Source organism: Cyclopterus lumpus, chromosome 4 (assembly GCF_009769545.1).
Source record: "Cyclopterus lumpus isolate fCycLum1 chromosome 4, fCycLum1.pri, whole genome shotgun sequence".
In the NCBI taxonomy this organism is placed as follows: Eukaryota; Metazoa; Chordata; class Actinopteri; order Perciformes; family Cyclopteridae; genus Cyclopterus; species Cyclopterus lumpus.
In genome coordinates, this window is record NC_046969.1 from 26,790,983 (window position 1) to 26,815,920 (window position 24,938).

The 24,938-nt window shown below is 46.2% G+C and overlaps 4 protein-coding genes across 13 annotated transcripts in view; 2 read left to right on the forward strand and 2 right to left on the reverse strand.

Annotated features, from left to right (window-relative positions):
• The window catches only part of cyfip1 (cytoplasmic FMR1 interacting protein 1), a 31,564-nt gene extending 21,621 nt beyond the window's left edge, over positions 1-9,943 (forward strand). For 3 of the 4 annotated variants that reach the window (XM_034531622.1, XM_034531620.1, XM_034531621.1), the window contains exons 18-31: positions 391-487; positions 585-661; positions 904-1,012; positions 1,120-1,239; positions 1,329-1,528; positions 1,601-1,688; positions 5,380-5,523; positions 5,626-5,716; positions 5,909-6,039; positions 6,392-6,464; positions 6,774-6,868; positions 7,893-8,131; positions 8,241-8,388; positions 9,466-9,939. In XM_034531622.1, coding sequence (XP_034387513.1) covers positions 391-487; positions 585-661; positions 904-1,012; positions 1,120-1,239; positions 1,329-1,528; positions 1,601-1,688; positions 5,380-5,523; positions 5,626-5,716; positions 5,909-6,039; positions 6,392-6,464; positions 6,774-6,868; positions 7,893-8,131; positions 8,241-8,388; positions 9,466-9,630 — 1,777 coding nt within the window. In that variant the 3' untranslated portion in view covers positions 9,631-9,939. Of the gene's footprint in view, positions 1-390; positions 488-584; positions 662-903; positions 1,013-1,119; positions 1,240-1,328; positions 1,529-1,600; positions 1,689-5,379; positions 5,524-5,625; positions 5,717-5,908; positions 6,040-6,391; positions 6,465-6,773; positions 6,869-7,892; positions 8,132-8,240; positions 8,389-9,465 lie in introns of all 4 variants that reach the window. The other variant, XM_034531619.1, reaches the window with a different exon arrangement.
• Positions 9,889-14,901, reverse strand: nipa2 (NIPA magnesium transporter 2). Of its 4 annotated transcripts, none has more exons than XM_034531624.1 (7): positions 14,690-14,901; positions 13,946-14,058; positions 13,663-13,873; positions 13,161-13,217; positions 12,238-12,328; positions 11,583-11,743; positions 9,990-11,120 (listed from the first exon to the last, which is right to left on the reverse strand). In XM_034531624.1, the coding sequence occupies exons 2-7, from the start codon at positions 13,979-13,981 to the stop codon at positions 10,498-10,500; spliced, it is 1,179 nt and encodes a 392-aa protein (XP_034387515.1). In that variant the 5' UTR covers positions 13,982-14,058; positions 14,690-14,901; the 3' UTR covers positions 9,990-10,497. The 4 variants fall into 4 exon arrangements, with proteins under 4 accessions (XP_034387518.1, XP_034387515.1, XP_034387514.1 ...); XM_034531623.1 differs by having other exon boundaries at positions 14,674-14,901; XM_034531627.1 differs by lacking the exon at positions 13,946-14,058 and having other exon boundaries at positions 9,889-11,120; positions 14,690-14,900.
• A 673-nt stretch (positions 14,902-15,574) lies between these two features.
• On the reverse strand, positions 15,575-18,449 carry nipa1 (NIPA magnesium transporter 1). Its single transcript, XM_034531723.1, has 5 exons — positions 18,232-18,449; positions 17,632-17,679; positions 17,446-17,536; positions 16,927-17,087; positions 15,575-16,769 (listed from the first exon to the last, which is right to left on the reverse strand). The coding sequence occupies exons 1-5, from the start codon at positions 18,362-18,364 to the stop codon at positions 16,270-16,272; spliced, it is 933 nt and encodes a 310-aa protein (XP_034387614.1). The 5' UTR covers positions 18,365-18,449; the 3' UTR covers positions 15,575-16,269.
• A 1,002-nt stretch (positions 18,450-19,451) lies between these two features.
• The window catches only part of herc2 (HECT and RLD domain containing E3 ubiquitin protein ligase 2), a 59,653-nt gene continuing 54,166 nt past the window's right edge, over positions 19,452-24,938 (forward strand). For 3 of the 4 annotated variants that reach the window (XM_034531440.1, XM_034531443.1, XM_034531444.1), the window contains exons 1-4: positions 19,452-19,682; positions 21,575-21,681; positions 22,677-22,770; positions 22,876-23,007. In XM_034531440.1, coding sequence (XP_034387331.1) covers positions 21,610-21,681; positions 22,677-22,770; positions 22,876-23,007 — 298 coding nt within the window. In that variant the 5' untranslated portion in view covers positions 19,452-19,682; positions 21,575-21,609. Of the gene's footprint in view, positions 19,683-19,948; positions 20,116-21,571; positions 21,682-22,676; positions 22,771-22,875; positions 23,008-24,938 lie in introns of those variants that run through there. The other variant, XM_034531441.1, reaches the window with a different exon arrangement.

Sequence of the window (24,938 nt, forward strand, 5' to 3'; positions counted from 1 at the left end):
GTTGATAATAGCGATGCAGGTTTTAATCCATTAAGCACCCGACCGGCATGAATCATAATTCTGTAATTCGTCTATTGTTCTGCAATTCAACCATTCAACAGTCAGAATTAATAATAATTAATAAGCTCTGCAGTAATTTCATTTTTTAATATACGTGTGTATTAAACGTATTATTATTAACAGGTTATTGTTCAAATCACTCCTCTACAAACTCGTCTACGGTTCCTTAACTAACATTTCGTAATCATTTATGATCATTTATTATCCACATTGAAACGTTCCTCAAGCTAAAAACCATCCATCTCTGTTTTAACCCCAATAAATGTGTAATAACGCGTATTAACGGAGCGTTGTGATAATAAGCGTCTGGATAACCGTCCTGTGCTGCAGGTACGTGCTGTACCCTCTGGACCTCTACAACGACAGCGCTCACTACGCGCTCACCAAGTTCAAGAAGCAGTTCCTGTACGACGAGATCGAGGCCGAGGTAATCGATAATATCATCGATAATATAGGAGATGGTTTATGGCCTTTTGTCCATTAAAGACATCAGAATCTATTAAGATTGAAACTTCCTGTTTCAGGTGAACTTGTGCTTCGACCAGTTCGTCTACAAGCTGGCGGATCAGATATTCGCCTACTACAAGATCCTAGCTGGAAGGTCGGTCACATGTTTCATCATCATTATTATTATTATTATTATTATTATTATTATTATTATGTGCATTATGGTAAAAAAACGCAGATCAACACATTTATTGTCTCAATAAAAGTCATTTTAAGAACGATTAAATTGACATTCTTTACTGCTACTGCAACACTTCCTGCTGCAGCTTCACATTAAAAGCATGACTTTTATTGTGAAGGAGTCCCAGAGACGTAACTGTGTCTGTGACCCTTCAGCCTCCTGCTGGACAAGCGCCTGAGAGCCGACTGTAAGAACCAGGGGGCCAACATCCCGTGGCCGGCCTCCAACCGCTACGAGACGCTGCTGAAGCAGCGCCACGTCCAGGTAGGTGCTCGCCCACTCAGCCCCGCCCACTCAGCCCCGCCCACTCAGCCCCACCCACTTAGCCCCGCCCACTGCGCCTCACTGACCGCCGCGTTGTGGACCTCCAGCTTCTAGGCCGCTCCATCGACCTGAACCGACTCATCACGCAGAGGGTGTCCGCCGCGCTCTACAAGTCTCTGGAGCTCGCCATCAACCGCTTCGAGAGCGAGGACCTCACCTCCATCATGGTGCGTCTCCTCGCCGGCATCAAGGACGTGTCTGTTGTGGTGTTGACGTGTGTGTTAACGTGTGTGTGTGTGTGTGTGTGTGTCCAAAGGAACTGGAAGGGCTCCTGGACATCAACCGCATGACGCACAAGCTGCTCAGTAAGTTCCTGACCCTGGACAGCATGGACGCCATGTTCCGCGAGGCCAACCACAACGTGTCGGCGCCGTACGGGCGCATCACGCTGCACGTCTTCTGGGAGCTGAACTACGACTTCCTGCCCAACTACTGCTACAACGGCTCCACCAACAGGTGCGTCGCCTCCCTCCTGGGCTCAGGTGGCGGAGGTGGACTCGGTGCTGACGCGGTCTCTTGTGGTTCCAGGTTTGTGCGCACCGTGCTGCCGTTCTCTCAGGAGTTCCAGAGGGACAAGCCGCCCAACGCCCAGCCCCAGTACCTGTACGGGTCAAAGGTCAGGACGCCCACCCACAGACACGTCTTTACGTAGGAGACTGGAGGAAGTCGGTTTAAATCTTCAATACGCAGAACGATGGATCATATCGGACACACGACTTTGTGTTTGGTTCTGAACCCCGAGGACGTTACTAAAAATACATCACGATGGAACGGAATGTTAATATATTAAAACAAGGTCAACGGAAGAAACCCGTCTTTCATGAGAGGAACAAAATAATATAATAAAGTTTTAAATGTTTCTCAGGAACACAAAGAGGAAAACTAAACAACGTGAATTGGCTGCAAAAAAATGTTCTCAAATGTGGAACTTTAAGATGTGAGAAGTAATCATCTTCAAACATGTTTATCTAAATTCACCCAACGTATTATTATTATTAGTCTAATATGAGCTCGACGCCTTCAGGGCTTAAATAAGAGAAGCGGAACAAAGCTGCGATGACCTCATCCAGCCGGTCACGCCAGCGTCCTCAGCTCGTGGTCCTGGGTAGTCACGTGGCCGGCGGCGAGGTGGGGGGGTCGCGCGCCGTGCTTGGCGCCGTCCTCGCTGGCGCGCCTCGGGGCGCCTCGGCGGGCGGAGCGGGTGGCGAAGCGGCAGCCGCCGGGGGCGGAGCCCGCGGTGCGCCGGCACCCCCACAGCAGGGTGCAGGCGATGACCAGCAGCAGGACGCAGCAGGTCAGCCACGCCCCCGCGGCGAGCTCCCAGCCCGCCCGGTCGTGGCCTTCGCTGCTGTCGCTCGGCGTGCTGAACACCTGGCACTGGTCTCGCACCGGATTGGCCGCTTGGCACGTCACGCACAGGAAGTAGGCGGTCTGGGGCAGCAGGTGGGCCAGGTGCATGCTGGTCTGGCTGACGGGGATGCGCTCCTCGTGCAGGAAGCTCTTGCGCTCGTAGCCCATCAGCAGGCTGTTCCAGTTGGGGTCGTACATGACGCTGTAGAAGGTGTCCAGGCAGCCGGGGGACGCCGGCCAGCTCACCCGGGCCGAGGTGGCGGACACGTTGTAGACCGCGACTCCCATGATGCACTGCTGCTCCTCAGTCGTTACGGTCTGAGAGAGACAGAAAGATACGATCAGTACGATACTATCGTATGTTACGATCATTACACCCCGATCAGTACGATACTATCGTATGTTACGATCATTACACTCCGATCAGTACGATACTATCGTATGTTACGATCATTACACCCCGATCAGTACGATACTATCGTATGTTACGATCATTACACCCCGATCAGTACGATACTATCGTATGTTACGATCATTACACCCCGATCAGTACGATATTATCGTATGTTACGATCATTACACCCCGATCAGTACGATACTATCGTATGTTACGATCATTACACCCCGATCAGTACGATACTATCGTATGTTACGATCATTACACCCCGATCAGTACGATACTATCGTATGTTACGATCATTACACTCCGATCAGTACGATACTATCGTATGTTACGATCATTACACCCCGATCAGTACGATACTATCGTATGTTACGATCATTACACTCCGATCAGTACGATACTATCGTATGTTCCGGGTAACGGTACCGCGATGTTTGACTCCTCCGTGTGGCCCTGCATGGTGTCATGGCCGCCCGTCACACAAGAGAAGAACAATATGAGCGGATAATCAGCACCGAGGATTATCTGAGTCAGGAGATGAAGCGGCCGCACAGATGTTCAGCATCGTGACGTCATGCAGAGGCTCACCCTTCACCTGCTGAGGGTGCTGCTCACCCTTCACCTGCTGAGGGTGCTGCTCACCCCTCACCTGCTGCTCACCTTCACCTGCTGTGGGTGCTGCTCACCCTTCACCTGCTGTGGGTGCTGCTCACCCTTCACCTGCTGAGGGTGCTGCTCACCCTTCACCTGCTGTGGGTGCTGCTCACCCCTCACCTGCTGAGGGTGCTGCTCACCCCTCACCTGCTGAGGGTGCTGCTCACCCTTCACCTGCTGTGGGTGCTGCTCACCCTTCACCTGCTGAGGGTGCTGCTCACCCTTCACCTGCTGTGGGTGCTGCTCACCCCTCACCTGCTGAGGGTGCTGCTCACCCTTCACCTGCTGAGGGTGCTGCTCACCCTTCACCTGCTGAGGGTGCTGCTCACCCTTCACCTGCTGAGTCACCGCCCCTTGTTATGATTCACATGTAACCAAATTAATTCTATTAAAACTGAACTAACGTTCAACAAGGAAACATTCAAAGAACGCAGTATTTTAAAAAGGGCATTTCTAAGAAAATAAATACAAAACCTAACTTTTTTACACTTAGATAATATCACAATATTTATGATTAGGAAGTAATCCATCTTTCCACTAATAAATTACATCTTTTAACAAACGATCCGATTTGGTAACGAGCAATTTTATGAAGAGAATAATTATTGATCATCCGTTCAAAGCAAAACTTACCAGAGAAACACAGTGTGGGACCAGACTGGTTCTGCCTCTGGGACCAGACTGGTGCTGGTTCTGCCTCTGGGACCAGACTGGTTCTGCCTCTGGGACCAGACTGGTGCTGGTTCTGCCTCTGGGACCAGACTGGTTCTGTCTCTGGGACCAGACTGGTTCTGTCTCTGGGACCAGACTGGTTCTGTCTCTGGGACCAGATTGGTTCTGTCTCTGGGACCAGACTGGTTCTGCCTCTGGGACCAGACTGGTTCTGCCTCTGGGACCAGACTGGTTCTGCCTCTGGGACCAGACTGGTTCTGTCTCTGGGACCAGACTGGTTCTGCCTCTGGGACCAGACTGGTGCTGGTTCTGCCTCTGGGACCAGACTGGTTCTGCCTCTGGGACCAGACTGGTGCTGGTTCTGCCTCTGGGACCAGACTGGTTCTGTCTCTGGGACCAGACTGGTTCTGCCTCTGGGACCAGACTGGTGTGCCTCACTTGGGGGAGTGTAGCTGGATTAGAGCAGCGAGGGAGCTGAAATAGAAAAGAGGGCGTTGTGTAGAATGAGTCATTACTATAAAAATAAATAATACATAATTTAAGACAATAAATATGTAAATAAATACATTTTAAAAATAAATAATAATATGCAAATTAATTAATTCAGAAGCAACTACTAATATGCAAATAAATACATAGAAATATGTAAATAAATAAGTATATGTAAATAAATACTAAGACTAAAAATACAAATACAGCAGGTAGAAATATATAAAAGCTTATCAGAAAAGGGTTTCGGTGTCCGTTCCACTGGTACCAGTGTTCCCACTGAGCTCATGTGTTCACCAGTACACTTAAAAACTCTTCTCTCTGCTGCCGCCCTCAGGATAAAACCTTTTATTTATTTTATTATTTTATTATTTGATTGCACACAAGATGTCTCACAATCCATCAGGCCGCTTGTTGTTAAAATAATTAACTGTTTATTATAATAATAGATTATATTACTATAATAATAATGCATTATGTTTATAAAGAGCTTGTTAAAATAATAATACATTATATTTATAGAGAGCTTGTTATAATAATAATACTAATAATAAATTGTGATCAACATGATAAAATAAATTGATAATTTAGGAAACAGCAGACATAAATGTTTGTAACTTGATCCATTTGTTAAATGATGTGTTCAAAGACTCTGTGACGACGTGGAGAATCCTGACCTGAGAAATGTTTAGTTGATGTGAGTGGATGATGACGTCATCGTCTCTCCGCTCTCCCACAGACCTTGAACCTGGCGTACAGCAGCATATTCAGCACCTACAGGAACTTCGTGGGCCCCCCCCACATCAAGGTCATGTGCCGGCTGCTGGGTTACCAGGGCATCGCCGTGGTGATGGAGGAGCTGCTGAAGGTGGTCAAGAGCCTGGTGAGTGGGGGGAGGAGATCTTGGTTGACCCCTTAACTCTTGTTGTTGTTGTTGTTGATGATGAACTGTGAAGCTGCTCATTGCTCTCCGTCTCTCCTGCAGCTCCAGGGAACCATCATGCAGTATGTGAAGACCCTGATGGAGGTGATGCCCAAGATCTGCAGACTCCCTCGCCACGAGTACGGCTCCCCAGGTGAGGTCCTGGTCCTGGTCCTGGTCCCGGGAGCCTTGTTTACCTCAAAGAACTTTATATTTATAGGATTTTAGTCATCAGAGAAACAAGCTGAGCTAACGTTAGCGTCATTAGCTCGTCTCTCGGCTCTTCCAGGAGCTTGTTTGTTTGTTTGTTGACGACAACAAACAAACAAGGCATGTTTGTTTGCAGGCATCCTGGAGTTCTTCCACCACCAGCTGAAGGACATCGTGGAGTACGCTGAGCTCAAGACGGTCTGCTTCCAGAACCTCCGGGAGGTCGGCAACGCCATGTTGTTCTGTCTGCTGAGCGAGCAGAGTCTGGTAGGCCACGCCCACCAGAGTGTTCTATTCACCCATTCATTCATTAGTGTATTCATCCATTCATCTATTCATTCATTGGTGTATTCATCCATTCATCTATTCATTCATTGGTGTATTCATCCATTCATTCATCTATTTATTAGTGTATTCATTTATTCATTAGTTTATTCATCCATTCATTAGTTTATTCATTAGTTTATTCATCCATTCATTTATTCATTAGTTTATTCATCTATTCATTCATTAAATAGTTTATTCATGTATTCATCCATTCATCAGTTTATTCATCTATTAATTCATTAGTTTATTCCTCCATTCATTCATCCATTCATTCACACCTGCCTCCCCTCAGTCGCAGGAGGAAGTGTGTGACTTGCTGCATGCAGCTCCGTTCCAGAACATCCTGCCGAGAGTCCACGTGAAAGGTGAGCGAGTGAACGTCTGCTTCAGCTGCCGGTTGTTTCTACGGCGTCCTGAGATGAAAAGAACACAAGATGATGATGAGCAGGGTTTAGTGACATCTAGTGGTGAAGTTACAGATTACAACCAACTGAAAACGCCCTCACTCAGGCTGCATTACCCCCCAAACCACCAGGGGGCGAGCAAGATGAGCCGAGAGTAACTCAGAGATATGAACACAGGTTTATATGATGACGTTATGGAGCAACAGAGAGACGGTATTAAGAATGTTGATAATAATAATAATAACTCAGCTGCCTCCTCTCTGTGTGCAGAGGGGGAACGACTGGACGCCAAGATGAAGCGCCTGGAGTCCAAATACACGGCCCTGCACCTGGTTCCACTGATAGAACGTCTGGGAACCCCACAGGTACCAAGGAACCATCTTCATCTTCATCGACAATGTTCTGATTGGTTCAGACTAAAGTAATGTTGAGGAAGAGTTCCCTTAAAGTCTGTCAGGGTTCATTTGAGTAACAAAAAAACACAGACTTCTATACAACCAGAGGAGTCGCCCCCTGGTGGTCACTAGAGAATGCAGCTTTAACACATGAAACATAGACTTCTATACAACCAGAGGAGTCGCCCCCTGGTGGTCAGTAGAGAGAATGCAGCTTTAACACATGAAGCATAGACTTCTATACAACCAGAGGAGTCGCCCCCTGGTGGTCACTAGAGAATGCAGCTTTAACACATGAAACATAGACTTCTATACAACCAGAGGAGTCGCCCCCTGGTGGTCAGTAGAGAGAATGCAGCTTTAACACATGAAGCATAGACTTCTATACAACCAGAGGAGTCACCCCATGGTGGTCAGGAGAGAGAATGCAGTTTTAACACGTGAAGCATAGACTTCTATACAACCAGAGGAGTCACCCCCTGGTGGTCAGTAGAGAGAATGCAGCTTTAACACATGAAGCATAGACTTCTATACAACCAGAGGAGTCACCCCCTGGTGGTCAGGAGAGAGAATGCAGCTTTAACACGTGAAGCATAGACTTCTATACAACCAGAGGAGTCGCCCCCTGGTGGTCAGGAGAGAGAATGCAGCTTTAACACATGAAGAATAGACTTCTATACAACCAGAGGAGTCGCCCCCTGGTGGTCAGGAGAGAGAATGCAGCTTTAACACATGAAGCATAGACTTCTATACAACCAGAGGAGTCGCCCCCTGGTGGTCAGTAGAGAGATTGCAGCTTTAACACATGAAGCATAGACTTCTATACAACCAGAGGAGTCGCCCCCTGGTGGTCAGGAGAGAGAATGCAGCTTTAACACATGCAGCATAGACTTCTATACAACCAGAGGAGTCGCCCCCTGGTGGTCAGGAGAGAGAATGCAGCTTTAACACATGAAGCATAGACTTCTATACAACCTGCCTCCTTCTCTTTCAGCAAATAGCCATTGCTCGTGAGGGCGACCTCCTGACCAAAGAGAGGCTGTGCTGCGGCCTCTCCATGTTCGAGGTCATCCTCACGCGTGTGCGTGGCTTCCTGGACGACCCCATCTGGCGCGGCCCGCTGCCTAGCAACGGCGTGATGCACGTGGACGAGTGCGTGGAGTTCCACCGTCTCTGGAGCGCCATGCAGTTTGTGTACTGCATCCCGGTGGGAGCTCATGAGTTCACAGTGGAGTGAGTACACACACACACACACAAACACACACACACACACACACACACACACACACACACACACACACACAGCGTCCTCACTCAGAGCCTCATCCCCTCATAACAACAGGCAGTGCTTCGGAGACGGGCTCCACTGGGCCGGCTGCATGATCATCGCCCTGCTGGGTCAACACAGACGCTTCGACATCCTGGACTTCAGCTACCACCTCCTGAAGGTGCAGAAGCACGACGGCAAGGACGAGGTCATCAAGAGCGTGGTGAGTTGTGCCCCTAGTGGACACCAGGAGAACAACATGTATTATCTCTATAATACAGTATTGATGCCCCTAGTGGACACCAGGAGAATAACATGTATTATCTCCATAATACAGTATTAATGCCCCTAGTGGACACCAGGAGAACAACATGTATTATCTCCATAATACAGCATTGATGCCCCTAGTGGACACCAGGAGAATAACATGTATTATCTCTATAATACAGTATTAATGCCCCTAGTGGACACCAGGAGAATAACATGTATTATCTCTATAATACAGTATTGATGCCCCTAGTGGACACCAGGAGAATAACATGTATTGTCTCTATAATACAGTATTAATGCCCCTAGTGGACACCAGGAGAATAACATGTATTGTCTCTATAATACAGTATTAATGCCCCTAGTGGACACCAGGAGAACAACATGTATTATCTCTATAATACAGTATTGATGCCCCTAGTGGACACCAGGAGAATAACATGTATTATCTCTATAATACAGTATTAATGCCCCTAGTGGACACCAGGAGAATAACATGTATTATCTCTATAATACAGTATTGATGCCCCTAGTGGACACCAGGAGAACAACATGTATTGTCTCTATAATACAGTATTGATGCCCCTAGTGGACACCAGGAGTATAACATGTATTATCTCCATAATACAGTATTGATGCCCCTAGTGGACACCAGGAGAACAACATGTGTTATCTCTATAATACAGTATTGATGCCCCTAGTGGACACCAGGAGAACAACATGTGTTATCTCTATAATACAGTATTGATGCCCCTAGTGGACACCAGGAGAACAACATGTGGTATCTCTATAATACAGTATTAATGCCCCTAGTGGACACCAGGAGAACAACATGTATAATCTCCATAATACAGTATTGATGCCCCTAGTGGACACCAGGAGAACAACATGTGTTATCTCTATAATACAGTATTGATGCCCCTAGTGGACACCAGGAGAACAACATGTGTTATCTCTATAATACAGTATTGATGCCCCTAGTGGACACCAGGAGAACAACATGTGTTTTTGACCTTCTCGTATCTCCTTCCAGCCTCTGAAGAAGATGGTCGACAGAATCCGTAAATTCCAAATCATCAACAACGAGGTCTTCTCCATCCTCAACAAGTACCTGAAGTCGGGCGACGGGGAGAACCTGCCGGTGGAACACGTGCGCTGCTTCCAGCCGCCGATCCACCAGTCGCTCGCCAGCAGCTGAGGCGACGACCCACAATGCATCTGGGTCTGGGACCAGTAACGGAGCCAGTCGGGCCACATTCCTGTCAGAATTATGATGTTTTTGTATTCACTTGTGCCTTATCAGATTGAATATAGATGTTTCCCCTTTCTGGATGAACTATTCTGTTTTATAGGTAGGGAGGAGAGATTAGTTTTATCAGATATGTATTTAAGGGTTTGCGGTGGTGTTGAAACGCATGCTAAACGTTTTAAAAGTAACAACGCTCATACGCATTTATTCACTGTGCCTTGTTTTAATCATTTTAATTCAATAAATATGTAACAAATCTGTTGTTCATCTCCAAAACTTTTTATGTAAAACAAAAAAAAAACAACAACTTCCAACTCAAATAGTTTTTGTTTGTTTTTAATCTTTCAAGTATCACGAAAAAAACCAAATCAAAGTGACGGTCCTTTTGTCAGCAGGACCTCGTATAGAATATATTTATATTAAAATCATCTTGATTCATAGAAAGTAAGTCAGTGCATGAGATGCATGCGCATCTGTTAAAAAACTCATATATATATATACAGCTACAGAGGAATGACTGAGGACCGGGTCCGAGAACGTAAGGCAAATCAAAAGGTTAAGTACAATCCACCGGTCCGCCCCCCCCCCACAGAGTCTGAGTGGTCCGGGGCGGTCCGCCCCCCCACAGAGTCTGAGTGGTCCGGGGCGGTCCGCCCCCCCACAGAGTCTGAGTGGTCCGGGCGGTCCGCCCCCCCCCACAGAGTCTGAGTGGTCCGGGGCGGTCCGCCCCCCCCCACAGAGTCTGAGTGGTCCGGGGCGGTCCGCCCCCCCCACAGAGTCTCAGTGGTCCGGGGCGGTCCGCCCCCCCACAGAGTCTCAGTGGTCCGACGAGGCCGCCCCGTTCCTCCGGGACACGCTCTCGAAGGGCTCCTCGCCGTGCGGCAGCAGCAGCTCGTAGTGCGACGCCGTGCCGTTGGCGGCGGGCGACGCCCCCCGCTCGTCCTTCCTCATGGCCACGGCGAGCGAGGCCAGGCTCACGCTCACGTCCTTGAAGGCGTGCAGCAGGAAGATGCCCACGATGATGGTGAGGAAGCCGCTCAGCGTGCCGATCACGTCGTCGCCGCCCATGTGGCCCCACTCCTTGAAGAGGATGGCGGAGCAGGAGAGCACGGACGTGGTGAAGAACACGTAGTAGATGGGCGTGACCAGCGAGGTGTTGAAGATGTCCAGCGCCTTGTTCAGGTAGTTGATCTGCGTGCTGACGCACGCCACCAGGCCCAGCAGCAGGATCCACGCCAGCGGCTTCCTGGCCACGCTTTTGCCGGCGATCGCCTCCTTGATGGCGATGCCCAGCCCCTTCACGCAGGACACCGACAGGGCGCCGATCACGGAGCAGATGGTGATGTAGACCAGGATGTTGGTCTGGCCGTGACGGGGACCCACCACGAAGATGAAGATGAGCGCCACGATGACCACGAGGGTGGCGAAGATGAAGAACCCTGAGGAAGAGGTGGGAAGGGGGTGTTTATATTATGAAATATGAATGAAGTGTGGTTGTGCTCGGTACTTATAGTCAGTGTGTTAGGAGATATTATAGATATAGACTTCATCAAACAGCTTCTTTTAGGAGTGAAACTCTGGAGGAGAAGAAGCTCACAGAAACACTTCAGAACATTGGTACTGGCCCTTTAAGGAAGCTCACAGAAACACTTCAGAACATCGGTACTGGCCCTTTAAGGAAGCTCACAGAAACACTTCAGAACATCGGTACTGGCCCTTTAAGGAAGATCATAGAAACACTTCAGAACATCGGTACTGGCCCTTTAAGGATCAAAGTATTGCCCAACATTGCAACCAATAGCTCACAGATCCGTTAAAAAGGAAACGTAAAACCACTTTTGAGTTTCAGTGGCTTCACCACTGTCATATAAATATAAATACATGTAAATATAAAATCGTACCCGGGTCCACCAGCTTCTGGGCCATGTGGTCCAGGCTGCTGATCTCCTCCTCCTGGGGGGCGTGGATCACCATGGTGGTGGAGCCCAGGATGCTGAGCACGCAGCCCAGCTTCCCGTGCAGGTTCAGACGCTCCGTCAGGAAGTACGAGGACAGCACGGCGCTGCAGGGAAGCGTCGTCACGGTTACCAACAGACTATGGGGTCAGTTCAGTCTCAACAATCGCAAATGCACACACAAAGATCCACAGAACAATTCTTGGTGAAAGTCACCGAGCCAACAGGTGATGTTCTGTATAAATATGATATTAATGTTATGAACTCAAACACGAGGGCGTTTGATGTTCCGACGTTTATGGGATGTCCACAACAAGAATAAAGCGGAAGTAGTGGTTATTTCTTCCATGGTGGATGGAGGAAGTTATAACTGTTTCCACAGAGATAAGCCACGCCCCTCTATGGCACGAATGACGCTCATGTGATTGGTTGAAAATGAGGGCGACAGATCTGTGTTGAGTCTCATAACACAGAAATGTATTTGTCATTTTTCTTTTACATTTATATAAATCTTAATTTATTTGTGAATCTTTGTGTGCATTTGTGATAATTGAGTCTGATCTGACCCCAGGTCAACGAGTCAATGGGTTAGGGTCCGTACCTGACCAGCACGCTGAGGGCGCCCAGCGGGGTCACCAGGGTCGCCGGAGCAAAGGCATAGGCTGCGAAGTTGGCTGCTTCCCCAGCTCCCACTGTTGGGACAGTGAGGAAGAGGAAGTGAGGAAGAAGAAGAGAAGAGGAGGCAGTGAGGAAGAGGAGGCAGTGAGGAAGAGAAAGTGAGGAAGAGGCAGTGAGGAAGAGGAAGTGAGGAAGAGGCAGTGAGGAAGAGGAGGCAGTGAGGAAGAGGAGGCAGTGAGGAAGAGGAAGAGGCAGTGAGGAAGAGGAAGTGAGGAAGTGGAAGTGAGGAAGAGGCAGTGAGGAAGTGGAAGTGAGGAAGTGGAAGTGAGGAAGTGGAAGTGAGGAAGAGGCAGTGAGGAAGAGGAAGTGGAAGTGAGGAAGAGGCAGTGAGGAAGTGGAAGTGAGGAAGAGGCAGTGAGGAAGTGGAAGTGAGGAAGAGGCAGTGAGGAAGTGGAAGTGAGGAAGAGGGTAAACATTGAAATGCTGTCTCAAGTTCAAGTGTGTTGCGCAACACTGGGTTCAAAGTGGTCCTAGACTCTGACGTGGCTCTAGACTCTGATGTGATTCTAGACTCTCTGACATGGTCCTACTCTGTGGTGGTTCTAGACTCTGGTGGTTCTAGACTCTGTGACGTGGTCCTACTCTGTGGTGGTTCTACACTCTCTGACGTGGTCCTACTCTGTGGTGGTTCTAGACTCTGGTGGTCCTAGACTCTGACGTGGTGGTTCTAGACTCTGGTGGTCCTAGACTCTGACGTGGTGGTTCTAGACTCTGGTGGTTCTAGACTCTGGTGGTCCTAGACTCTGACGTGGTGGTTCTAGACTCTGGTGGTTCTAGACTCTGGTGGTCCTAGACTCTGACGTGGTGGTTCTAGGTTCTCACATGTCAAGTGGTTCCACTACTCACTTGACAGTAGCCCCGCCCACCATAACCACTCCTTGAGGTAGGCGTGGCCTCCCTGACCTGAAACACAGAACCAGATGGAACAACATGTTCAGTCTTTATTTAACATTTAACCTCAAAGTGTAACAGAAATAAAATATTTGTGTTTTATTTAACTTTAGTTCAATGAGTTTTATTATGTTAAACTTTAATTAAACAACATTTAATCTCCGAAAAAATTAATTATTTATAATTGGAAAATGAATTTAAATTAAATTATTTAGATTTTTTTACTGAATCCCAAAAACATAATAATAAATAAATTAAACTATAAAACTTCACACAAAAGCACCACTTTAAACATTTTCTTTATCAGCATTTTTTGGAAATAAATCATTAAAAATAAAAGCATAAAAGACTAAAAGACGACACACACACACAGTCACACACAAAGCCGCCCTGACAGGTGAGGTGTTATCAGTGTTGCCCAACAGCAGCAGGGCGTGCCGGCTCAGGTGTGGCTCACCTGCCCGCATGGAGCCCTTCCTGGCCAGCCGCAGGAGGCCCTTCTTCTTGAGGATGAAGCTGCCCCCGATGAAGATGCTGGAGCTCACGGCCAGCCCCAGGCCGATGTAGAAGTCGTACTTGCCCCGGTCCTGACCCATAGCGAGGCCGGACGTGTCGTTGAGGTCCGGGTGGCGCCGGTGAAGACCAACAGAGCAGTTCTGACCCGACACCTGAGGGGAGGACAGAGATCTTCAATCCTCTGGAACTTTATCGTTTCTCTCGGCGTCACAGCGACGACCTACCGTTTCCTCAGCAGACCGAACCAAGAGGAACGCCATGTTTCATGGAGGAAAGCGGCACATTGAGGACGACCGAGTTTCAGAGACTGGAGCATGAGCCTCTGGAGCATGAGCCTCTGCGTGGGTTTAATACATTTAATAAAACCTTCAGCCACTCAGGCAGCTAAGTCAATAATATTCAGACATTACGGGTGTGACAGGTTAATGTTGACAGTACACACATAGCAACCGGGACACAACAACATTAATGGACAATAACATAATATAATGAATAAAACCCATTTAATAACTAAATTAAAATCTAGATACAATTATTATGCATAAAACCCACTTGATAATAAAACTAAAATAAGATTATATTTTAAATATAATGAATAAAACCCACTGAATGATAATAAAACGTGTATAAGTGCATAACATCGCGTGAGCTGGTTTAAACTGTTAAACCTTGATTTATAACGTGTTTATAACGTTTAGCTACATTGTGGGATTCTTCGGTCGCTGCTGGGAACATCCACTAAACCAGCAGCAGACTCCCAGTGAACTCAGCGGGCGGTTCCGCACCAGGACTCCGTCCCAGTGGACCCTGCGGGGCCTCCGCGCTGCTCCTGGATCAGTTTAACAGCGCTTAACGGAGGGGGTCCCTCGTTAGCCACGCTAGCTTAGCAGGCTAGCTCAGTCATAACGTTTAACTTCCGGTTTATCGAAGTCTAGAACGGGAGTGTATTTACCTGTTCAGAGGTTTACCTGTTCAAAAGGTGGCGGCCGGTTCCTTCACGACCACACAGGTGTTAGCAGCTAGAGGTTAGCTCACAGCTAGCCTACTTCCGGGTCCTGGGGCTAACCATTGCAGCTCTGCTTCTTCTTCTTCTTCTTCTTCTGCTGCTGCTGCTGCTGCTGTGTAATGAGAGCTTCTTCTTCTTCTGCTCGGAGGACCTGTGGCCGCTGCCCTGCAGGTTGAAGTCCAGCACCACAGAGGAAGAAACAAACCGGAAGTAAAGACAAGTCTACTCTTTATAGTGTTTAACATTTTTATGAGTCATTCTACACTTTACGTCACAAAAGCATTGTGTTAAAAAAGTATTAATTATTATAATATTAATGATAAAATACAGAACAACCAACATTAGTAGGAAATTAAACTAATTTATTTATTGATGCATGTTTAATTTAAGTTTAATTTTTAATAAAACATTTGATTTTGTATATATATATATATATATATATATATATATTTATTTTTAACTTTTTCATTTTTTTCTTCCCTTTTCTTCCAACCATATAATGTGCAATATTACCTTTTTATATTAGTTAATTTACTACTGTTATGGTTATTATATTGGGCGTGTTAGTATTACTTTGATACACTTTATATTTAATACTCTGTTGTGTTTTATTTGTATGTTGTTTCCCATCAATTTACTTTCTTCATGATTAATAAAAGTTCTTATCTGAAGGTCAAAGGTCAAACAGTATGAAGTCTGTTTGTAATGTGGATAAATAATCCAGAATCTAAATACAAGTTTACGTTTTAAAAGCTCTCACAAACTTATTATTGGTTATTGACGACATGTAAACATATGAACCGCTCTTCAGTCTTCTCTTTAAAATAAATGACAAGAAAAAATTATGATTATTTATGAAGTTATTAAACGTTTTATTATCTTTGATATTTGAGTTACACAGTAACTAAAAATGTTCAGTGAAACTTGTTAACTTCATTATTTTATTTATGTGCTCAGTCTTTCTCATTTCTTTATCAGTTATAAATATTTACATAACCACCTCAGTATCTACAACTATAATAACAATAATAGTTTTATACATTGTTTACTTTGTTCTGTCTCGTTTCTTTTCTTTCTTTATAATCTTTTAAATCACTTCTTAAAACTGGCTTCATGTGATCGCTTCAGTGCTTTATTTCAATATGGATATTATTACATTTTAGTGAATTGTTTTCTTTAATTAATTGTATTTCTTAGTTATTTTCGTATTGATTGTTTTGTTATTGTTTCATATATTGTTTAGTTTTATCAGGCTTTGACCTTTAAACCTTCCTTTGTGTTTATTGAGCTGTGGTTTTATTATTATTGTTATTATTGTATGTCAGTGATTCTGTTTTGTGTTCTTCCCTTTGATAAACAAATGAAACACACATGAAGATAAACATAAATAAAACCCTTGTTCTAGAAACGCTTTGATCGTATGAACGTTGTTGTGATAAAGTCAGCGCGGCCTCTTCTTCATCACTCCTCCTCCTCTTCATCACTCGCCTCCTCCTACTCACTCCTCTTCATCACTTCTCTTCATCACTCGTCTCCTCCTCATCACTCGGTCTTCTTCTTCCTCCCCGTGACGGAGGCCTCCTGGGAGACGCGCAGCAGCACCACGCCGACGCACACGGTGGTCAGACCGCCCAGCAGGGCGGCGCCGCTGCCCACGGTCAGCTCCGCCCACTCCCTGAAGAGCAGCGCCGAGGCGAGAGTGGCGCTGCACGTGAAGGCCACGTAGTAGACGGCCTCGAAGGCGTTGGAGCTGAAGCTCTGCAGGGCCTTGGTGATGAAGAAGAACTGGACCAGGACGCAGACGGCCAGCGTGGCCAGCAACCCCAGGAAGAGGGGCAGCGCCCCGCCGCCGCCGCTCGCCGCCGCCCCGAAGACGTCCGGAGCCACCAGGCCGAGGCCTCTGCTGCTGGGGACGGTGAAGCTGCCCGAAAGGGAACATATGGCCACGTAGACCAGGACGTTGGAGGAGCCGTGAGCCGGAGCCACCCACACGACCAGGACCACCAGCACCAGGACCACCAGCACGCCGTACGCCACCATCACTGCGGAGGAAAGGACTTTATATCGTGTTCATCCTCAGAAACGGCGTGGTGGTGATTAGTGCACGAGATGAAACAGTTAACACTTCATTTAAAACAAAAAGAAGAAGATGACATCCAAAGGACACCAAGGTGAACCGACTGAAGTGGACTGGGTCACCTGGGTCTGACAGCCGGGCCTCAAAGTCCAGCCGGGACGCGACCCCCTCGGCTCGAGGGGCGTGAATGATGAGCACCACGGAGCCACAGCAGCACAGCGCACAGCCCAGCTTCCCCTGCAGGGTCAAATGCTCCCCCAGGATCCAGGACGCCAGCACGGCCCTGAACCAGAACCACAGCAAGCCCGTTAGAGAGAGAGGAGCAGCGAGGCGGGTTCAGGTCAAATCATATTAAAGCACCTCATTATGGGGTGATGTCATCCTACATAAAAGCTCTAGACGACATGTACACCAGATATCTCAAGTTATACGTTGAACTTAGTGCTGGTTCTGGCGCCCCCTGTGGACTAAAGAGGTACTGTCGACCCGGGTCTGTCCACAGTGGACTGGTCTCTGCTGGAGTCTGAGCTGAAGGAGGTTCTGGTGAACCTGCATGAAGTCACCTGGTTTCACCAGAACCCGACCCGGTGGCTCCGATGAGGAGCTTTAAGAAGGACTCCAGCTGGATGTGGAGGACTCACCCAAACAACACCCCGAGGGCCCCCAGGGGGGTCACGATCACAGCGGGGGCCACGTTGTAGGCCAGGAAGTTCCCAATTTGACCAACGATCACTGATGAGATGAATAAACAAATATATCCAGTCCAGCTATTAAATATGAATCGACCTGTCAAATCCTCCAGGGTGGATAGGTGGCGCTATACTCACTGGACAAGGTGCCGCTCCACCAAACCACATCTGTGAGGTACGAAACTCCTGTGGAAGACAAGTCTGTTGTTATTCATGTGGATTTCACTTCTACCTATATATATATATATATATATATATATATAAAATAGAGCTTATATCTGTCTAATTAACTCAACTTTATTTATTAATAAAAAAATGTTTTATTTGCAGAAAGCTTTCACATAAATATTTGCCAGACAAAATACATAATAATAATGATTAACTTTTAGAAACTAAGGCACTACTCCAAAACAAATGTCAGTAGTAGAATACAATAATAATAATAATAATAATAATAATAATAATAATAATAATAATAATAACGATAATAATGACAATAATAATAATAATTTTAAACCAATGATTAACACTTGAAAACCAAAGCATTACTTCAAAATAAAAGACAATAGCCCAAAATAAAATAAACAACAGGGATACGAATTAAAAAAGTATAATAGTAATAATAATGTATAACCAGATTTCAGTTTGGGGACATTTGTTAAAATCAGAGGACACTTTTATGGGACACATAAGACCATCACAATAAAAGATGATCTGTCCGGAACCGGAAGTGTCTACCTCTGTCGCGTGACCGTAATATTCCTTTTTTCTGGAGCACAAAAGTCGAGCCGTTGATGAAACTTGACACCACTGCTATCGCGACCCCAGAAACCGGAAACGAACCGCGGCTCGGTTCCGCCTCAGCCGCCATCCCCCCCCCGCTGCCGTTACTTTAGTTTAGTCCAACTGCAGCCGACCAAAGGTCCGCTGTCCGGTTTCGTAGTTTGGACCGGGAAGTGAGACACTGCGCATGCGCGTTTCGCCGAGCACCCGGATGCACCTTGGTAGATGAAGTCACTGAACGAAACTGGCATAAATATAGAATGTACATAATTATAATTAAAGTATATAAATATATATTTTTTTTAAACATATATATTTAAAATAATAATTGAAATATGTAAAAACTATTAAAAGCGAAGATAGACAGGAATGGGAAAATATATTTTAAGGGATGTACAAAGATTCACAGAATTAAGAATAAAAAGAAAATGAGGTCTAAGAATTCAGATTTAAATACTTTAAATCACTTTAAATATATTAATTAAATAAATATATAAAACTATATGAAATATGTACCTCCGCATCTAAATAAAACATTTGTGGAATAAAATCACTTTATAATTAAATACACATCTAAAACTATATGAAATATCTACCTCTGCATCTAAATAAAACATTTGTGGAATAAAATCACTTTATAATTAAATACACATCTAAAACTATATGAAATATCTACCTCTGCATCTAAATAAATACACTCTATAATTAAGTAAACATATAAAACTATATGAAATATCTACCTCTGCATCTAAATAAATACACTCTATAATTAAGTAAACATATAAAACTATATGCAATATGTACCTCTGCATCTAAATAAAACATTTGTGGAATAAAATCACTTTATAATTAAATAAACATCTAAAACTATATGAAATATCTACCTCTGCATCTAAATAAATACACTCTATAATTAAGTAAACATATAAAACTATATGAAATATGTCCCTCTGCATCTAAATAAATACACCCTATAATTAAATAAACACAGAAAACTATATGAAATATGTCCCTCTGCATCTAAATAAAACATTTGTGGAATAAAATCACTTTATAATTAAATAAACATCTAACCTAAATGAAATATGTCCCTCTGCATCTTGTGAAGGGCAAACCCCGCCCCTCCGATGTCCCGCCTCAAAATCCGCAAAGAAGCGTATCTTTTAGCACCCGGCGTAGTGCGAGCGGGCGGGTATGAACCCAGCTGCCGTCCCCTCGTCGCTGTGACGCAGATCAAGCGCACCGCATCTCCCGGCGACAGTCTACGTAACTCGTATCCACGCCTCGCGCTTATGTCCGCGAGCTGTCACTCAAGCCCCATTACGAGCGTTTCTTTAAAGCAGCGGAGCAGCTGAAGGGACGAGAAGAGCTCGAGGAGAACGGCTCGCGCAGAAGAGACCCCGCAGGTAATATCCACTCCTCTCTAGAATGTTGGCACTCGGGTGCTCGTGTCGCCCACGGCCCGTTCCCTTCGGTGTCACCTGCACCGGATGCTGCTGCTGCTTCTTCTGCCTCCCTGAATGATGGTGTAGCTGCTGTAGCTTTAGCTAGCTAGCTTTAGCCGCACAGCTAACGGAGACGTTACGTCACGTGATGCGTCTCTGTGTGTGTGTGTGTGTGTGCGCACGTGCACGTGCACGTGTATTTTGTGCACATGTATCTGTATGTGTGTCTGTGTGTGTGTGTTTGTCTGTGTCAGTGTGTTGTGTGTCTGTGTGTCACTATGTTGTGTCTTGTGTGTCAATGCGCGCGCGTGTGTGTGTGTTACCCGTTTTCACATTTATGGAGACTTATATGTGGTTCTACGTGACCTTGCTAGCATCGTCTCCTTGTAGGTGTAGCTACATGTAGGGTTGTGTAGGTGTAGCTACATGTAGGGTTGTGTAGGTGTAGTTACATGTAGGGTTGTGTAGGTGTAGCTACATGTAGGGTTGTGTAGGTGTAGCTACATGTAGGGTTGTGTAGGTGTAGCTACATGTAGGGTTGTGTAGGTGTAGCTACATGTAGGGTTGTGTAGGTGTAGTTACATGTAGGGTTGTGTAGGTGTAGCTACATGTAGGGTTGTGTAGGTGTAGCTACATGTAGGGTTGTGTAGCTACATGTAGGGTTGTGTAGCTACATGTAGGGTTGTGTAGGTGTAGCTACATGTAGGGTCGTGTAGATGTAGCTTCATGTAGGTGTAGTTACATGTAGGGTTGTGTAGTTACATGTAGGGTTGTGTAGGTGTAGTTACATGTAGGGTTGTGTAGGTGTAGGGTCGTGAAGGTGGATTTAGGTGTAGGGTTGTGTAGGGTTGTGTAGGTGTAGTTACATGTAGGGTTGTGTAGGTGTAGCTACATGTAGGGTTGTGTAGGTGTAGTTACATGTAGGGTTGTGTAGGTGTAGTTACATGTAGGGTTGTGTAGGTGTAGCTACATGTAGGGTTGTGTAGGTGTAGCTACATGTAGGGTCATGTAGGTGTAGGGTCGTGAAGGTGGATTTAGGTGTAGGGTCGTGTAGGTGTAGCTTCATGTAGGGTCGTGTAGGTGTAGCTTTATGTAGGGTTGTGTAGGTGTAGCTTCATGTAGGGTCGTGTAGGTGTAGCTACATGTAGGGTTGTGTAGGTGTAGCTTCATGTAGGGTTGTGTAGGTGTAGCTACATGTAGGGTTGTGTAGGTGTAGCTTCATGTAGGGTTGTGTAGGTGTAGCTACATGTAGGGTCATGTAGGTGTAGGGTCGTGAAGGTGGATTTAGGTGTAGGGTCGTGTAGGTGTAGCTTCATGTAGGGTCGTGTAGATGTAGGGTCGTGTAGGTGGATTTAGGTGTAGGGTCGTGTAGGTGTAGCTTCATGTAGGGTCGTGTAGGTGTAGCTTCGTGTAGGGTCGTGTAGGTGTAGCTTCATGTAGGGTCATGTAGGTGTAGGGTTGTGTAGGTGGATTTAGGTGTAGGGTCGTGTAGGTGTAGCTTCATGTAGGGTCGTGTAGGTGTAGGGTCGTGTAGGTGTAGCTTCATGTAGGGTCGTGTAGGTGTAGCTACATGTTGTGTAGGACGTCATGATATCATGGTTCACCTTCCACCCCTCTGTTCATGATGTCATGACGTCATGGTTCACCTTCCACCCCTCTGTTCATGATGTCATGGTTCACCTTCCACCCCTCTGTTCATGATGTCATGACGTCATGGTTCACCTTCCACCCCTCTGTTCATGATGTCATGACGTCATGGTTCACCTTCCACCCCTCTGTTCATGATGTCATGGTTCACCTTCCACCCCTCTGTTCATGATGTCATGGTTCACCTTCCACCCCTCTGCCTGCAGGTTGGCTGCGTCTGCAGCCGGGAGAGGAGGAGACGATGCCGTCTCCGTCTTTTAACCTCGACGCTCAGCTGAGATTTCACGACAAATGGCTGAAGATAGACCTCCAGGTTGGTGTTCATAACGGAGGGGAACGTGGGAAATAATGACAGGTTTTGCAGTTTATTCTTCATATCTTTGAACCTTTTTTTAACAGTTTCTTTGCTGCTTATTTAAAAATGTCAGTCTGATTTTAAGATACATCATGTTGGGAACACTAAATATCATAAACCTCCACAATTCAGCGTCTGATCCCTTCAAGCTGTTTCAGGACGCTTCCCCGGATGATGATTGTTTCTCCTGTCATGTGGGAAGAGGTGCAGCCCATAATATCACCGTCAGTCAGGAGAAAAGGCTCTTCCTCTTAAGGATCCATGTTGGGAAAACAAACCAATGTTGGTTATAATTATGAGATTTAGAGAAGAACACTCTGGAACCCCCGTCTGGTACCCCCTGTACCTGTACCCCCTGTACCTGTACCCCCTGTACCTGTACTCGTACCTGTACCTGTACCTGTACTCGTACCCCCTGTACCTGTACCCCCTGTACCTGTACCCCCTGTACCTGTACCTGTACCTGTACTCGTACCCCCTGTACCTGTACTCGTACATTCTGTCTGCTCTGGACTGGAAATTGGTTCTTGCTCCCAAATGACTAATTGAGAACGGGTGTTGCATTGTTGTTGTTGTTGTTGTTGTTGTTGTTGCCCTCTTAGTGTTCAGTGTCGTCTCTGAGCGAATGTGTCTTTCACATTTTAAGACATCGGATCCCTGAGAGTGAGAGTTGTCTTCTTGGTAGAGCATGAACGATGATGAAGAAGCAGCTGTTTTGTTCTAAAGATGGCCGCTGTCTTTGTGGCGCCTGCTTGGAGCTCACGGTGAAGAAACCAAAAGCTCGTAGCCCAAACGATCCTTAAAGCAGGCCGCTGGTTAACACCCGGTGGAGGGTGGTTATTAACACGCATGCTAATGGAGGAGAACATTTATAGACGACAGTACAACACTGAATGAAGCGGAGCTGGTGTTATAACACGTGTATAACACATGTCTGTTTCTCTCTCCATCAGAGGGCCTTCTCTCCAGAGGGTCTGTGTGAGATGTGGAATGAAATGGTGAAAGATGAGGAGATCACCTTCACCGGAGAGGAGTCGGCTCACACAGGTACGTGACACACACCTGTTTGGTGTTACCTCAGGTGGTCGTGTCTGACCTTGCCGATGGAGCCCAAGGTCGTCGTCTGAGTGTCTTTCTTTTGGTCCTTTTCAGAGGATTGCACTGACTGCTTTGGAGCGCAGAAGAAAGATGAGCCCAACGACAAAGAGAAGAAGGAGGAGGAGGAGACGTCGACGTGCGTGCACCACGCCATCATTGAGACCTGGGACTGGGGCCGGCAGCCAGGTGAGGCTCCACCTGCAGCCAGGGTCTTAAGAAAAGGATCCACTATTCTTCATGATTGTTGACCGTAAACAAAGTTGTAAACCCTTTAAACTCGATCCTCGGCTCATCAATGGTCTCGTGATCACCTCTCTTGTTTCCATGTAGTGTCATCGACACGCAGACTTTCAACACATTTAAATGTGATACCCACCGGCAGACCTGCTGCTGTGTGCAGGTCTGTCGGAGTTATTTTTAGTGGTCTGGACTGTTTACTGGCCGGACTGGGTGGGACGGTGTCATGGTGGGGGGAGATAAGCCCGGGGGGGGGGGGATATCTCCACTGATAGTGAATGCAGGCTTCGCTAGCAGCCGCTTGGTCTCTTCTTATTGCATGAACCAGGAAATCCCACTGGTCTGATTTTACATGTGACTGGATCGCTACACGGACTCTTAAAGGGCCAGTACCGATGTTCTGAAGTGTTTCTGTGAGCTTCCTTAAAGGGCCAGTACCGATGTTCTGAAGTGTTTCTGTGAGCTTCCTTAAAAGGCCAGTACCGATGTTCTGAAGTGTTTCTGTGAGCTTCTTCTCCTCCAGAGTTTCACTGCAGCAGATGAAGCAGAGTGAAGTTCTGAAGCCTCCTAAAAGAAGCTCTCAGTTTGATGAAGTCTATATCTATAATATCTTCTCTGAGGGGAACTGAAGCTGTTCTCTCTCCAGACTCCATTCATGAAACACTGGTTCAGCCTCTCAGAGCATTTTTAACACTGAACATAATCACAAGCTTCTTTGAAATAAGTCCTCCAGCATTAAGAAACCCACCAATCGTCTCAAGAGGTCTGAGTGGACTCGGTGTGTTGGTCGACTTGCAGGTGGTTTTGGTCTCGGAGGAGGCGGCCTATGGGGGAACCGAAGCGGTTCGATCTCAGACTCCTTTTGACTGTGATTGTACCTGGAAAACCAAACGTGAGGAGCTGGTGGAACGACTCAGGTGTGACTTCAAGCTGGAGAGACTCTAAATATAGACGTCCCTCAAACTGACCCAGATCCTCTTCAGGTTTTCATATCTGGGACGTGTTCAGCCCAAACTGGGTTTAACTCTCAGCTGCTGTGTGTGTGTGGCCTCTTTGTTTTCTTTGATGGATGTTTCCAAGAGAGGTCATGTGGTTCTCTTCCCTCTCAGCGATTGGCTAACGGAGTAAATGAATACAGAGCGGTGACGACCGAGCAGCTGACTGCTCATCAACCTCCAGTCGGCTTAAGAGGGTTCTGGGCCGCTATTTTAGATCATCTCATCTTTCCTGCTACGCACACACACACGCAGTCTTGAATCAAATTAAAACAAAAGGCTGTGATGATCCGATGTGAGGTCAAAGGTCAGAATGCTTTATGTTTTTGACAAGTTAAAACGTGGGCAGTGAAATGTATTTTGAAAGCTTAGTGTAAGATTTCAACAGTTTTAATTTATATTACACTTTAATTATACTTCAAGGCTCAAGTAATATCAAATATTTAAAGAAAAGAGAATTATTATAACCACAGATTATTATTATTATTATTATTATTATTAATCACAACCTCCCCTCAGAGGGCTTTACAATCTGTACACATACGACATCCCTGACCTTTGACCTCACATCGGATCAGGAAAAACTCCCCAAAAATAACCTTTGACAGGGAAAAAAGTGAAGAACCCTTCAGGAGAGCAACAGAGGAGGATCCCTCTCCCCGGATGGACAGAAGAATAGATGTCATGTGACCAGATGAACAATAGATGTCATGTGACCAGATGAACAATAGATGTCATGTGACCAGATGAACAATAGATGTCATGTGACCAGATGAACAATAGATGTCATGTGACCAGATGAACAATAGATGTCATGTGACCAGAAGATGAACAATAGATTTCATGTGACCAGAAGATGAACAATAGATTTCATGTGACCAGAAG